This window comes from Choloepus didactylus, chromosome 3 (genome assembly GCF_015220235.1).
Source record: "Choloepus didactylus isolate mChoDid1 chromosome 3, mChoDid1.pri, whole genome shotgun sequence".
Lineage (NCBI taxonomy): Eukaryota > Metazoa > Chordata > Mammalia > Pilosa > Megalonychidae > Choloepus > Choloepus didactylus.
Window position 1 is genome coordinate 83,943,106 of NC_051309.1, and position 15,281 is coordinate 83,958,386.

The window sequence follows — 15,281 nt, forward strand, 5'->3', positions numbered from 1 at the left end:
TTGTTATCCAAAGCCAGCCTCTCCAATTGCCCACTAGAACCCAAACCCTCTTGCCCCCAAAAAACATCTCACAAGCAATTCTTCCTTCACTATGAACCACTCCAATCAGCATAAACACTTGCTGTAACTTTTTCCATCTAAAATAAAATCCTTTCTTGACTCTATTCCTTCCTTCACACCACTTTCCCCTTCTTTTATTTCAAAATGCTTGTAAAGAGTTGTCTGTTATTTCCAATTTACCTCTTTCCATCATCTCTTGAACCCACTCCAGCCAGACTTCTGCTCACACCATTCAGCCAGACTACTGTCATCAAGGTCCCCAACAACTCCATGTTTCTAGATCCATTGGTAGTGTCTCAGTCTTCCTTTTCTTGACTCCTCAGCAGATTTTAACCATTGATCCATCTCTCCTCCTTGAAACACTTTCTTTACTTAGCAAGGGTATTATACTCTGGAGTTTGTTCTCCTACTCACTGGCTTTTCCCCTTAGTTGCTTTGCTGGCTCCTTCTCTTTTCCGAAGTCTTTGAATTTGAGTGCCCTAAGTCTCATGCTTGAACAGTCTCTTCTTTCTTTTCACTAGCTTGGTCATCTCAACCAGTCTGACAGCTTTAAATACAAATATGCCCTTTGGGACAATGGAAAAGTTTTGGTATTAGATGGTGGTGGTGCTAGCACAACATTGTGAATATAATTTGCACCACTGAATTGTATACTTGAGAGTAATTGAAATGGGAAATTTTATGTTGCATATATGTTACCACAACAAAATTTTTTTAAAAATTAAAACGTGCAGCTCCAGCCCTGGGCTTGCTTCTAAAATTCAGACTTGTACATCAAATTGACTATTCAGCCTCTCAACTTTGCTCTCTTACAGGCCTGTCAAACTTAACATGTCCAGAACTGAAATCCTTATCTCCCTCTACCAAACATATTTCTTCTGCAGTTTTCCCATCTTACTTAATGGAAGCTCCAACCTTCTGTGTCAGGAGTCAGCAAGCTATGGCTTGTGGGCCGACTCGAGCTTGCTGCCTGATTTTGAAAGTAAAATTTCACTTTGGAGAGCAGCTATACCCATTTGTTTCTGTACTGCCTATGGTTGCTTTCATGCTACAACAACAGAGTTGAATATTTACTATCTGACCCATTACAGAAGAAGTCTGCCAACCCCTGTTCCAGGTGCTTATACCCAAATCCTTAAAATCTTCCTTAACTCCTCTCTTACTCTGTGACTCTTCTTATAGCCCACATCCAATCTGTTGGCAGAGCTTGCGGGCTTCCCCCTTAAGAATCCAACCGCTCTTTTTCTGCCTACCTAGTGAATGTTCCTGTCAGAACCACTGTCATCACTTCCCTGGACTATTGCCATAGCCTCCCAACAGGTCACCCTGCTTCCACCCTCCTGTCTATTCTCAACACAGCAGACAATACCCCCGTTCTTAAAACCTGCCAGTAGATTGAGTAAAAGTCAAAAATCCTTGTGGTTACCGAGAAGGCTTTATGTGATGTGGCCCCCAGTGACCTCTCTGATCTCATCTTCCCCACTCACTTCATTTCAGCCACCCCAGCTGATTGGCTGTTAGCCCATTCCTCTAACACACTGAATACACACTCTTAGTTTCCTCTGCCCTGAAAAGCTTCTTCCCCAGATATCCACATGCCTTACTCCATTACCTCCTTCAAGCCTTTGCATGAATGTTTTCCTCTCACTGAGGCTTCTCATGACCACCTTATCTAATATTTCCAACTGGACTTCTCAAACAGAAGTCTCTACCTAATTTTTCTCCTTATCACCTGTTTACTTCTAGCATGTGATATTATTTTTAACTTATTTTGTTTACTGACTATCCATTAGAATGTAACTTCCCTGAGGGCATGTGTTTTTCTGTTTTGTTCACCAGTGAATTCCCATCACTAAAACAGTGCCTATCATATATTAAGTGCACAATGAATATTTGTTGCATAAATGAGTCCTGAGGCAGTAGAGAACATGGCACATTCAGAGATCTAAAAAGGCCAGGCTGGCTAGATCTCAGAAATGAACAGTAGAGTAGAAGGAAATGAGGCTGGAGAAATAGACACGGACCAGAGTTTTATAGATCAGGTCAAAAATCTTTGTCCATATCCTAAGCGCCATGGGAAACCAATGAAGGATTTTCAACAAATCTGAGTTTTTAAAAGATTACACTAGCTCATTTTACACAATAGATTACAGGGAAATAAGCATATCCCCAGGGAGACCCGGTTAGGGATCTGGCACCTCTTGTGTTCCTTCACTGGGACAGCAACACTGGAAGGAAGATCAAGTTTGTAAGGGAAGAGCATGAGTTTGAACACGCTGAGTTGGAGATGTCTTTGAGACAGCCAAACAGAGCTACCAATGGGCAGCTGAATATGCATATCTGGAGCTAAGAAGGAAAGTCTGAATTAGAGAATTAAATTTGGAATCACTACCATAGAGAAGCAAATGCACTCAATGACAAGGCTAAGATCAACAAGGGCAAAAATGTAGTGAGAACAGTAGGGGGGCCACGACCAAACCTTGAGGAGGCTTATTGACCAAAGAGAGTCAGAGAAAGAAGGAGCAGATTCCAAGGGGAAAGATGTGGGCCAGGGAGGTGAGAGTAAGGGCCAAGGCAAGAGAGTATTATCTAGCAATGTCCTGAAGACTGAGAAAGAGGTTACATCAGTTTTGTGCAGGTGGGAAAAAGTCTAAGTCTCAGAGAATGCATATCTGGGAAGAAGTCTAGCTGGGGCACCACAGCAGTGAGCCCTGGAGCAGTCAAAGAGCAGCTTTTGGGGGCCCTGAGAATGAAAGGGCCAAAAAAAGGAAAGGGTATCAAAGAGTTCTAAAGATGAATTAGATTATTCCTGTTCAAATTAGAAGATTAACCTCATAATGGCCTCATAATAAAGTCCCTCCTTCATACATATCTATTTAGTAAATATTTAGCACCTTTAACAAAGTGCTGTTTATATTCTTGAGAACGGTGGAAAAGGGAGGGCAGCTCAAATGGTGTATGCATCATTGACTCTGCTCTCAAAGAGCTCTTGTTTCTCCCACATTTAGATTCCTGATACCCATTGCATTCCAGCAGACCAACCGCCCCGTACCAGTTGTCTATTCACTCAATACTGAATTTCAGCTCTGCAATAACGAGAAGATGTTCCTGATGGATCCCAACCTATCTGATATGTCATTGGCCGAAATGGATTACAAAGGAGCCTTCTCAAAAGGTAAGTCACTTCCTTTGCCAACAGAGAAAAGTCTCTTCCTGGACTTGAGAAGCTTCCAGATAAGTCCTTGGACCAGCATCTCTGCTCATCATCAGCTTCAGTCAACTTTCCCAGCGAAGATTTTCCCAGGGTTAGTTCTAGAGCAGCCAAGGTTTAGTTAAGGAACAGACCCATATTCTTCTTTCATGTTGTTTCAAAATAAGATCACATACTTGGCAGAGCCCCTGGCACTATAATGATATTCAGTGTGGCACCGTGGGAAAGCACTGGTATGATTGGTAAGAAGACTGGAGTTTTCAACCAGATTCTGACACACAGTCTAACTTTGGTTAAATTGCTTTATCTCCCAACTCCTCAGAGAGATAGCAATACCCTCCTACTACCTCCCAGCCTCAAAGAGATGCCAAATGTAAATGTATAGTCCATCAGGTTCCCTTTGCTTAAAATGGTGCCCCTGCCCCACCCCAACCCAAACACGATTCTCCTGATTTTCAAAAGGCTAGCTTCTTATTGTCTTCAGTTCTCCACTTAAATGTTACCTCCTCAAAAAGGCTTTCCCTGACAATATAAAATAGACCTCCATTTTTTTTTACCTTCATAACACTTTGTTCATTTTTTATAGCACTTACCATGGTTTTTAGTATTTTATAAATATGCATATTATATGTTTGACTTATTGCTGATCTCCACCACTGGACTGTAACTTCTATGAGAATAGAGATTGTGATAAAACTTCAAATTCATGCCCTCTACATGCCTAGGTATTCAATAAATATTTGTTGAACAAATACATGAGTTAATCAGTTATCTGCCTTTACCCTCTCAATTGCTCCTTCTGCCTTTTTGTTACTTTTAATCTTCTGCCCATATCTGAGTCTTTTCTCTCATTCTGAAAACACACTCAAGTCTTGCCCATCACAGAAAAAAACCTCCCTTGACTGTACTCCTGTCTCAAACATCAGCCCAATTTCTCCTTTTCCTTTCTCTGACAAACTTCCTAAGGGAGTGGTGAGCACACAGTGTCCATGCTCCCTCTGCACAGTCACTCCTCTGTCTATCTGCTACAGACTGGATTCTGTCCTACCATGACAGTGAACTCTCTGGGTTCTGTCCTGTGACCACCAATGAACTCTCTTGTTGATGATACCAAATCCACCGGTTTTGAGACTTTTCTTTGGTTTGGTTTCCTTGGCATCAGCCTCACCTGACAACATCTTGCCTCTGACTACTTCTCTTTCTCCAGCCCAGGGATCTCTATCATCTGCCCTTTCCATGTTGGTGGCCCAAGTTCCATGCTTGATTCTGTTCTGTTCTCAAATTGTGGTGCTATCTCTGCTCATCCCCATGGCTTTGACCATCCCTTTGCTGTGAACTTCCTATAGGAACTCACAGCTCCTACTACTCTTCAGCCATTCCATAAAGCCTGACCTTATCCCTGGACCTCTCCTGAGCTTCATTTCCACATTTCCACATGTCTACTGAAGCGCTCCAAGTGGGGGTGTCCTTTAGACACCTCAAAATATCCAGAACTGGACTTATTATCATCCCCTTCCAAATGTGTTCCTCCTCCCACAGCCATACCTCATTGACTAGTACCCCAGCAGATTTCTGTGCTCCACTTTGTACTCATTTAGCGTTATCTGCTCATCTCTAAAATGGTACTTAATAGTCCGCTCTTGTGGTGGATATGAGTGTGTTTTATAGCCAAAGTATCTTGACTTTAAATCCTAACCTCACCACTTATTAGCTTTGAGGCCTTTGGCAAGTCACTTAACTACTCAGTGCCTCAATTTCCTCATCTGTGAAATTGTGAGAACCACATGAGTTATTACATTTGAGGAACATAGTATAGTACCTGGCAGATGATATGAGTTCTATATATGTATATTAGTGACTTTTTTATTAATTGCTTTGCTTTTATTTCTGTTCTCTCAACTGCATGTCACTCACCTTTGTATTCCCTGCACATAACAGAGTGCATGGCATACCTTAAATGTGTAATTATAGCTTATTGAATAAAAGAAGCAATAAATGAATTAATGAGTATTTTAAGGGCACGTAGAATCATAGAACTCTACATGGAAAAGTTTTTTTGACCTAAAGTGGTGTACTAATCCTCTCTCCCCTAACCATTTTTTTTTCTTTAATCTGAAAATCTGACCTAAGTAATGCCCCTCAATCTTTTCAGGTCAAGTCCTTTATGGCCGAGTACTTTGGAACCCAGAACAAAACCTCAATTCTGCTTACAAACTGCAGCTGGAGAAAGTCTACCTTTGTACCGGCAGGGATGGCTATGTGCCTTTCTTTGATCCCACGGGGACAATCTACAATGAAGGGCCACAGTATGGATGCATCCAACCTAACAAACACCTAAAACACAGATTCCTCCTGCTGGTATGCTAGTTGTTAGTGTTCAAGAGCTGACACTCCAGGGTGGTAGGTTTTCCTTAGCTGTGGATGCTGCCTAACGCAGACAGAGCACCACTTTTGTATCTTCTCTGATCAGCTAAATTCTGGTACATGTTGCCAATGCAGTGGTCACAGTAGCTAGCAAAACAAGCTATTGTTGACATCCCGGGGAAGAAAAAAGTCTAGGCTAGTGTATCTAAAGGTACAGTCCAGAGACCCAAGTGTTCCCAAAGTCTCTGAGGGAGTCCCCCAGGTCAAATCTACTTTTGTAATAATATTAAGACAATATTTACCTTTTTCATACTCACTGCCTCATAAGTATAGAATATGAAAAGTTTATTGGTATGGATTAAGATTTCATATTGTAATTACTCTTTTAAAAAATTACCATTTGTCTAGTCTTGGTATAGTATCAAAAAAGAATATCCACAATTATCTGAAAAGCTACTAAAATATTCCTCCCTTTCCCAACTACCTATCTGGGTAAGGCCAGACTTTCTTCATATACTTCCACCAAAATAACATATTATAACTTGTAGAATGCAAAAGCAGTTTTGAGAATCCAGTTCTTTTACCAGAGATTTGCAAAACTTTGAAAAATAACACCTTGTTTTATGGGGGAGGGAGGCAAATATAGGTATTTTCATTTAAAAATATGTTACTTGTTTTAACATATAGTGTGTTTTTCATTGTTGTTTTTAAATGAATTAAAAAGTATTTTTAAATTTCTCAGTTTTAATTTTAATACAGTGAATATTGATATATATACCATGTAAACAAAAGGTCTTTGGGGTTCTTGATTTTTAAATGGATAAATTTTCCAGAGACAAAAAATTTAAGAACCGTTGGTCTAGGCTATACCATTCTTTTGTCTTCTGGGATCATAGAAGTCCCCAAGTGCCCTTCCTTTCAGAGAGCCGTGGGTGCCCAGTGGTAGTGGTCAGCTTAACAAGAGGCCTTCTACAACACATGCTCTCCCCATCCAACCAAATCCAGGAGTGAACAGTCCCTGTCTCCTCCCAATGACTGCCACCACCTACCACCGTGCTAAATCTCGTATTTCTCTTCTCTGATATTCTAGGACCGCAGTCAGCCAGAGGTAACAGATAAGTACTTCCATGATGTGCCTTTTGAGGCCCACTTTGCTTCTGAGTTGCCTGATTTCCATGTGGTCAGTAGCATGCCTGGTGTGGATGGATTTATTCTGAAAGTAGATGCACTCTATAAGGTGAGTTTGGAGAGAAGCATAGGACCACGTGCACTTTAAAAGTTGCAAAAAAGATAACTACATCAATGAACTGTCAGTTTCATTTATAGCATTATTGCTGGCAGGTCTTTTTTGTTGTTATTAAGATTATCATTGACCCCAGATTTTCACCGTCTATCCCCAGTAGACCAAAACAGTGATCAAATTCTTTAATTTTCGTGTAGTCCCTTGTCATTTTGTGCATCAAAATAGCATACCATACCCTAGTTTTTCCTAAGTCCTTTTATATTGCCTGTCTTTTTGGCTCTGTGCTGGGTTAGCTGATTTTTACGGGTACATGGAGAACATTTAACAATATCATAACTACAATGCAGCAATTAGAATGGCAAGTAGTATTGGATATGTAAAATACCCCAAATCCCAGCAGTAAGTTTGAACTTCCAAGATCAAATTACATTTTTTCTGCCTCCAAATATTAACCCATGACCTCAGGTTTCAAAACTGTTGTAACTCTTTGGAAGTTATTTCCATGGAAGTTTTCAGTGGGGGCAGATGAGAGGGAAATAAAATTCTTGGTGATATAACTTCTCGGGACAATCAGGGAAGCGTTCAGATTTATCAAATTTTTGTAAGGTGTCTGCATATTATTCTCAGAGTAGCTGTTCAGTGAATACTTGTTGAATGATTCTATTTTAGCTGAAGTTGTTAATTAATACAACAAACAAGTGAGGGTCTCTGGGAATAAATGTGGTTATTAATAATATTAGTCCACTGCTATCAATAAAGTCTGACAAATTACTTTGTCGGTATTTTCCTGCCTAAAGAGACCATGAAAGATAAATTCTTAAGGTTATTCCATACACAGGTAGGGAACCAGGAAATAATTTAAATCATTGGACCAGAATGACCCAAATTTGGAAGGAAAATAGAACCCATAATATCTGGTTTAGTTCTCTATCAGTAGACAGCAATTATTGCTAATGCTTTTTTTGAAACCACTTACCTATCGAGGCACATGGTGACAATTATCATTCCATTTGCTTTCTTCAGAAATGGTCTGTGGATGACAATGACAGGTGGGGTTTGTCTCTCTGATTTCCTCCTCCTGTAGGTGGAAGCAGGACACCAGTGGTATCTCCAGGTGATCTATATTATTGGTCCTGACACCATCTCAGGGCCCCGGGTCCAGCGCTCTCTTACAGCTCCTCTGAGGCGCAACCGAAGGGACCTGGTGGACCCCAGTGGCCGACTGACCCTTGACGATTCCCTCATCTATGACAACGAAGGGGACCAAGTCAAGAATGGCACCAATATGAAGTCCCTGAATTTGGAGATGCAAGAACCAGTTGTAGCTGCTTCTCTGTCCCAAACTGGGGCATCCATTGGCAGTGCCCTTGCGGCTATCATGCTTCTACTTCTGGTGTTTTTGGTGGCTTGCTTCATCACCAGGAAATGCCAGAAACAGAGGAAGAAACAGCCCACCGAGGATGTTTTGGAGGAATACCCTCTGAATACCAAGTTGGACATGCCCAAGAGGAACCCAGACAGGGTGGAGAAGAACGTGAACAGACAGTACTGCACTGTGCGGAATGTCAACATCCTGAGGGAAACCGAGGGCACTTGCATGTTCAAAGGCGCTAAAGTCAAAAAATTGAGTCTGGAAGTCAGAGTTCACAACAATTTGCAAGATGGGACAGAAGTCTAATGGAGGCCACCCATGTGTATTTTTTTTTTTCTAAAATCAGTTTTATAAAATGGGGAGAAATACTGGTATTTTTATAACCTTGCAGATTAAAAAAGGGAAAACTATAGCTTTGAGTGGTAGGCAGCACACACACATCACATGCGTCAACTCACAACTGAGCTACCTCATTAAACAAAGAACCACTAAGGCCCCCAGAGTATTAGGGTAGAGTTATTTCTGTGGGTCCCTTTAATATTCTCAGCAGCTACAAATTGCTCCCTCTCTATGGCTGGTCTTAGGAAACAAGCATTTTAGGTTTCAGAACAGGAGTTAGGCAATTAAGTTAGCTAATGGAGTTCAGAGAACTGGGGACCCCTACAATGGCCAATCTCAGAGAGAGTGAGTGGGGTACAGGACCTTCAGTTTCCTCCTGTCCCCAGGTCTCCTACTGGGCTTCTCCTGGGCCTTTTGAGAGCCGAGTGTGAATTGCTGACACCCAGATGCCATTACAAATTTTGCTAATCAGCACAACTTACATATGTGTCATTATTTCCATTTGAAGGCCTACTGATGGCCCCTAACTGTAGTTTGTGTTCCAGATTCTTTTTCACCTGGGGGTTTCAAAGTGCTTGAGACTCGAGCACTGCTCCACAAATCACAAACTACTGAGAAACCTCGGAGCCTCTCCTGTCACTCAACAGGCATAGAGGAATCTCTCTTACTGAGGAAGGGACTGAGACTTGGGATGATGAGGAGGAACCTGCATGTCAGAGCAGATTCGTGTTGCACTTCACGGAGGCCCAGGGAGATGTCCTTCTCGTTTCCAACTGCTTTTGCTGAACTGAGGACAGGTCAAGCCAGCCCTCCCTGATTGAGGGATGCTGCAAAACAGGATCAATGCACCCTGACCTTTTTATTCAATGTTGCCACAGATGCTTAAAAAAATCCCCCACACTTTACAGCTTCCCCAGGCTTTGCCCAGTTCAGTAATAGACAAGCCTGCGAAATTTGCTAGCCGTGGGTTTTTTATTTTGTTAATGTTTCAGGAAAATAACTGATTCATTTGAATAAAGCAAATTAGGAGAAACCCAGGTTGGGCTCAAATCAGAGATATCGGATGCCCAGTGGTTCTCCTCGCTGTGTGTCACCCAGCAGAGAGAGTCACTGTTCCACAGTGTTTCAGGATTTCTCTTTTGGGGGAGGGTGAGGAGAGGTAGTTCTTTTCTGGTAGCTCAGGCACTTGATTTTACCATATCAACACATGACAAGGCCATAAACATTTGGCTCTAAAATAATTGTTTTCAAATATCAGCTTAATTCTTTTGTAGGTAGTATGTACACAGCTTGCTTTCTTGTTTCTCTTTTGTTATTGTCTTATTGGCAGAAACATAAGCTTGCATGTCATGTTGTTTTGAATTGGAGGCACAGATCAATTATTCAGAAGTAAAAGACATTCTCTTCGGATGCATAGCATACCATAATCATTGAGCAAGTGACAGCCATTCACATTATATAGTATTTGTATTTGAATGATTGAAGCTCTTTCAGAAACACTTTGGTACTAAAGGGTTTCAAACTCCAAATACTTTGGTATGAAAAAACTAGAAAGAATGAACTGTGAAAGGTTTTAGGTAACTAACAAACACCAAGCTCACCGAAAACAGGGTCTGTGTGAGCTGCACCCTTGATTCTTCGGCAGTATCTTGCACATAACGAACACTCTGGAAATGTTTGTGTACAAATAAATGGTGCAGTGGTTGAGTGATAGAGGGATAAATTTAAAAAAGGGAGGTGAGAGAGTATGGTGACAATATCACAAGGGCAGGGGGATAAGGAAAAAAAGCAAACACAATTATCTCTTCTACTTAGATTGTGAAATGATCTTCTAATTGGAACAAAGAAAGACTGTTTTATCGTGGCCTGAATCTGGAGGTGATCTTAAGGAGGAATGAACAGAAAAGTCATAATAATGTATTAGCAGCAAATGAGACTGGGTCGACATTAAGAGCAGGACATTTAGAGGCAAGTCTGACTTAGCTTTCTGAGATGAATGTAAAGTTTTCAGAGAAGGTTGAGCCCCAAGCCTGAAACTCCTGACTGGTCAGACGCTTTTTGAGACTAGCTTCTGCAGTTTCAGATAGAATGTCTGCATCAGCCTCATAGACATCCAGATTTGGTGTCTCGTGGCTGGAGAGATCATCAGCCAGGCAGAGAATCTTCCCCAGAATAACAGAGAGAGCCAGTGCTTGTTCTGCCAGGCAGGACAGGCAACCAAACATTGTGTAGCAACTTCTGATTTGGCCTGTTGCTTATAACTGCTCCTGGTTCCGGAATGCCTATACACTAAAGCACCTCCTTTCCATACCCCTTCCATTACCAATGAGTAGGATGCATGCATAGGAAGAGTGCCGACAAGTAGCAGAATGGAGCTAGTGTGGAAGGGAATGGAGGCTGAGACCCGAGTGGCCCCAGCAGCTTCCACGTACAAGGTCTGAAATGACAAAGCCAGCAACCTGTGAGCACCTGTGATAGTGAGCTATCCATGTGAAAGGAAAGCCTTTGGAATATTCCTGCCTCCCTGTCTTTCTGCCCTTCCCCCACCTACTTACACTTTATCAAATGCCAGTACTTCTCCAGGAGACACACACTCACTAAAAAGAGAGTGTTTTGAGATGTGGAGTTAAGATTTAGTCCTTTGATGCAAAATTGTCCGTTTCGTTTGTCTCATACTTCATATTAGGGATCAGATACTTGGAGACTGATGTGGATTATATTTCAGTCAAAACTCTGCTTTTTCTATTTGCTCATCGATGCCTCCTGTGTATTTTACTAACCTTTTATACCATGCCTTCAGGTGAGAAGGAACAAAAACCCCTCCAGGGTTGCTATTTGCTTTTACATGCTTGCTTTGAAGGCTAAAAGAAAGAATGGTCTCTACCTTTATTTTTTCCACCTGCTGTCCCTTTATTACAACCCAGGCCTCCTGGAGGAATCTTGCAGATTCCTATTATTTGGTTGGGGAAATAGTGTTGGAAAGTTTTTGCACAGTCTATGATATTCAGTCTTAGTGTCCTCTAGGTATTTGTTATTCTTAAATAATACACACCTGCTAAGACTGAGAAAACATTTGTGGTGCTGTCAACCTGATTTCTCGACTCTCAAATGATTTTTGTATTTCCAATACCACTTTGTGTGTTAATTTCTGATTTGTCCAACAACATATGCCACTATATAAATTTGTATTAATAAATGACAATCTGGTTGTTTGGGGCTATATTCTTTTTAGATTATTTGTCTCATACACAAGTTGTAAAAGGCAAAAATCCTTCTGAAATTTGAGACAAAGCTTTTTGGAGAAAACTCCCCTAATGGGGTTTAATCTGAGGCATGTGTTAACTGTGCTAAGAGCAAAATGCTGAATAAAGTATGTAATCTTAAATCATCATAGCTGTGTTTTTGCAATTAGTTGAACATCTAGGATAAAGAGGAATAATTAAAATTTTCATGTATACAATAGGATGATTATTTACACTATATTTATTATCATCAGAACTTCTCAGGATACTTGATATAATGTAAGGATGGCTATGTCCTTTTTTGTACATGCAAAGATTCCCAAGTGTCCATAGCTCACCCTGGAGATGACCAAACTCCACACATGAGTTTATTGGCTTGTGAAGGGAAAAATGGAAGAGTCAGAATGTAACAGAGCATCGGCATTTGTGTGCCTTTCACTTCTGCGGACTGGTTAAAACAAAAAAAAAACTGCCAGTGACAGCAGCCATCAGGGCTCTGTTGGCACCTTCTCATGGCACATTTGCAACTCAGCAAGACTTGAAAAAGCATGTTTTCATAAAATCATGGGAAAGGATGCCACAACCAAGCCCAAGAGTTCCTGAGAGCCAGGGAGTTGATGTAAACGTCACTTCCTCTCAGTTTCCTATGATTGTCCCTTGCTAACAGCAGGCTCTACGCCCTGGAGTGCATTTCTGTAAGGCCCATGGAGAAGCTAGATCTGGAACTAATCAATGACTTGCTGAAATTGGCTATGAAGATACTTCCAGATGCCTTAAATTTCATGGGCACAAAATTTAGGAATCATGGAAGCTAAGTGGAAGGAAATTAGTTCTCATTTCGTTTTTGAAATATCTCATGTTTTGAAGAAACATGCTGGGAGTGCGGGAGGGAGAATATATGTGGAATATCTTATTAGGTTCCAGCACATGAAATTGATGATTGTGTAGATTAAAAATATCAGTGGTTCCATATGGTTCAATAATATTGAGAGGCCACAATGGGTAATAGAGATTCTATCCCCATATAAGCCTGCAAGAACTCTAATTAGGAGCCCTTTAGAATGGCATAATGAGAGTAGCTAATAGCCCAGGTAAAATTCTAGGGACAATATCAAATAATATGTTGGGCACATCTGCCACGGCTGCAATCAAGAGCAGTGACCCCTTTACATTCTCTACCTCATTCAGTCCTCATAACCCTATGAGATGGTTTGTAGATCATATCTCACAATTTTTTTTTGAAAGTTTCAAATAGTCCCAGAATTTCAAGTCATTGTCAGAAGGCCTTCACAAGCATGCACAAGTACTTGGTATTGCTCAGAAATGGTCCAAAGTTCCTATAACCTGGATTTAATGCCTGTGAAAATTTCTGTCAGTTACTTGATTGATACAACAAAAGAGACCCACGCTATGTCCTTGCAGCAACTCTCCCTAAAAAAGCTCTCAGACTTTTCTCCCTAGGCTCATTTTGGTTTAAGATCACCACGTTCCAAGACCAGTAAGTTATAAAAGTTTATTAGAATCTAGTCCCTGGAGAATTTTCATGAATTGATAAAAGCAAATTCCAAAATGTCTTCCTTAAACATCCCACTGAGAAACTTGTCCAAAATGAACCCATTCAATAATAGTGACACAAAAATCCCTGTTCTGCTTATTCTCTGTCCCCATACCAATTCTCTGTGCCCCAGGAAACAAATGTTCACAGACTGCTTCTAGGCTCTCTTCCCCTTGGTTTCTGATTGAGATTGGCCAAATGGAAACACTGATAGGAGAGACATCAGGATACGTACATCCCTCCTCCCCTGCTTGCTCTTGCCTTGTTGGGGTTCTGGGAGTGGCTGTATCCCTCCCTGGCCATGGGTTCTGTTGGACAGCCCCTCTTCCAGTTCCAGTTCTTTCATAGTCTCCGATGGTACCATTCTCTCCCATGCAGGACTAGAGGTAGGAGTGATTTCATCCTGTTCTTTAGACCTGTGGACTTCATCATCCATACACATGACTTAACTCTGTTAACACTGCTGTAAGGAGTCCTTTGATAAACTTCTTAGTTAAACCTTTTGAGTATGCCATCTGTTTTCTGCCAGAACTCTTAGTCCTTATTTCAATGCCATTTGATTACAGTTTTCTAAGATGAACCCAAATGATTAAACAGTTGAACTCAAATTATGTCATAATTTCCATATGTCTACTATTATAACCAGTGGGGTGCTGATAAATGTTTTAACAGTTGGCTTTCAGGGCCATGGGAGCCCTGATTTGCAGTATTTCTGGTTTCTGTGTTGTAAATACTCGCACCATGGCTGATTGCAACCTACCAGCATAATTTACTGCATGTGGAATTGGTAAGAGATGCACAGTAGCACACCATTATATAATGTTACCACCATACAGATAAGATAGATATAAATATCCTTAAAAGAAAAGATCATTGCAAAATGTAGTAAAATAATTAGGAAGTGCTGAGTATTGAGGATTTATTATCTTTGTTTTTAATATAATTCATTTAACAGTAAGTTCATCTAATTTAATTTTTTTAAAAGGCTGTGTTTAACAACTGGCTTTTAAAATTCCTGAATATTTAATAATTGGCTCTGCATGCTGGTATAAGCTGGTTCACACACCACTGTGATAGCAAACACACATTTAACATCAACACCACTTGGGCAACTAAGTCTGCTTTTCTTAGTTTTTCCCCAAATCTACTTTAATAGCTTTGCCTGAAAATCTTATATTTAACTCTTGAATTGTTCTGGTTAGCAGAGGGAAGAGATGATATAGGAAAATTAGCTTCTACAAAACTGTAAAATAGTTCTGTGTATTCTGAGTTATGAAAATTTCAACACATAATCCTTTCTGGATTCTTTTTCTGGATGACTATAAACCTGGCTTCTGTGATCCTAACACATCATCTATCATTTCTTTCTAAGGAAACTCATCCTCTAGGGGGAAAAACCATATTAATGATATAACCATGCTATGGCATAATTTTAGTCTAAATGGAGGTACTGGAGCAGTTCTTAGAACCAGAAAAGCTCAAAAAACTGTTACAATGCAGTTTTTTTAAGTTGACATCCTAAAACCAAAGAGATTAAACCCTGAACTTGAAACAAAATAAATCCCACATGGGAACACCTCCTGTTACTCATTTCCTTCTGGGTGTCAATACAGCTGTATCACTTCCCTTCTTTGTTGCAACACAACCTGTGAAATTACTAAATTCTTCTGAGCTTGTCTCTGTATTTGTAAAATAGAGGTAATCACACCTAATCTACAGCTGGTTGGTAAGCATGAACTAAAACCATGTATGCATAGTGCATTGCTTGATATCTGGAGTAAACAATAGATTCTTAACAAATATCCTGCCACCCATCCCAATGCTCATTCCAGTATTTTCCAGGATGAGGTAGGACTTAATAGTCTATTTTGGTGATCTCCAAATGGGAGTCAGTT

At 40.6% G+C, this 15,281-nt stretch overlaps 1 protein-coding gene across 4 annotated transcripts in view; it reads left to right on the plus strand.

Moving 5' to 3' along the window:
* The window catches only part of FRAS1 (Fraser extracellular matrix complex subunit 1), a 474,784-nt gene extending 462,839 nt beyond the window's left edge, over window positions 1-11,945 (plus strand). For 3 of the 4 annotated variants that reach the window (XM_037830061.1, XM_037830063.1, XM_037830066.1), the window contains 4 exons: window positions 3,069-3,235; window positions 5,424-5,629; window positions 6,726-6,872; window positions 7,963-11,945. In XM_037830061.1, coding sequence (XP_037685989.1) covers window positions 3,069-3,235; window positions 5,424-5,629; window positions 6,726-6,872; window positions 7,963-8,556 — 1,114 coding nt within the window. In that variant the 3' untranslated portion in view covers window positions 8,557-11,945. The remainder of the gene's footprint in view (window positions 1-3,068; window positions 3,236-5,423; window positions 5,630-6,725; window positions 6,873-7,962) is intronic. The other variant, XM_037830062.1, reaches the window with a different exon arrangement.
* Window positions 11,946-15,281: the final 3,336 nt, after the last annotated feature.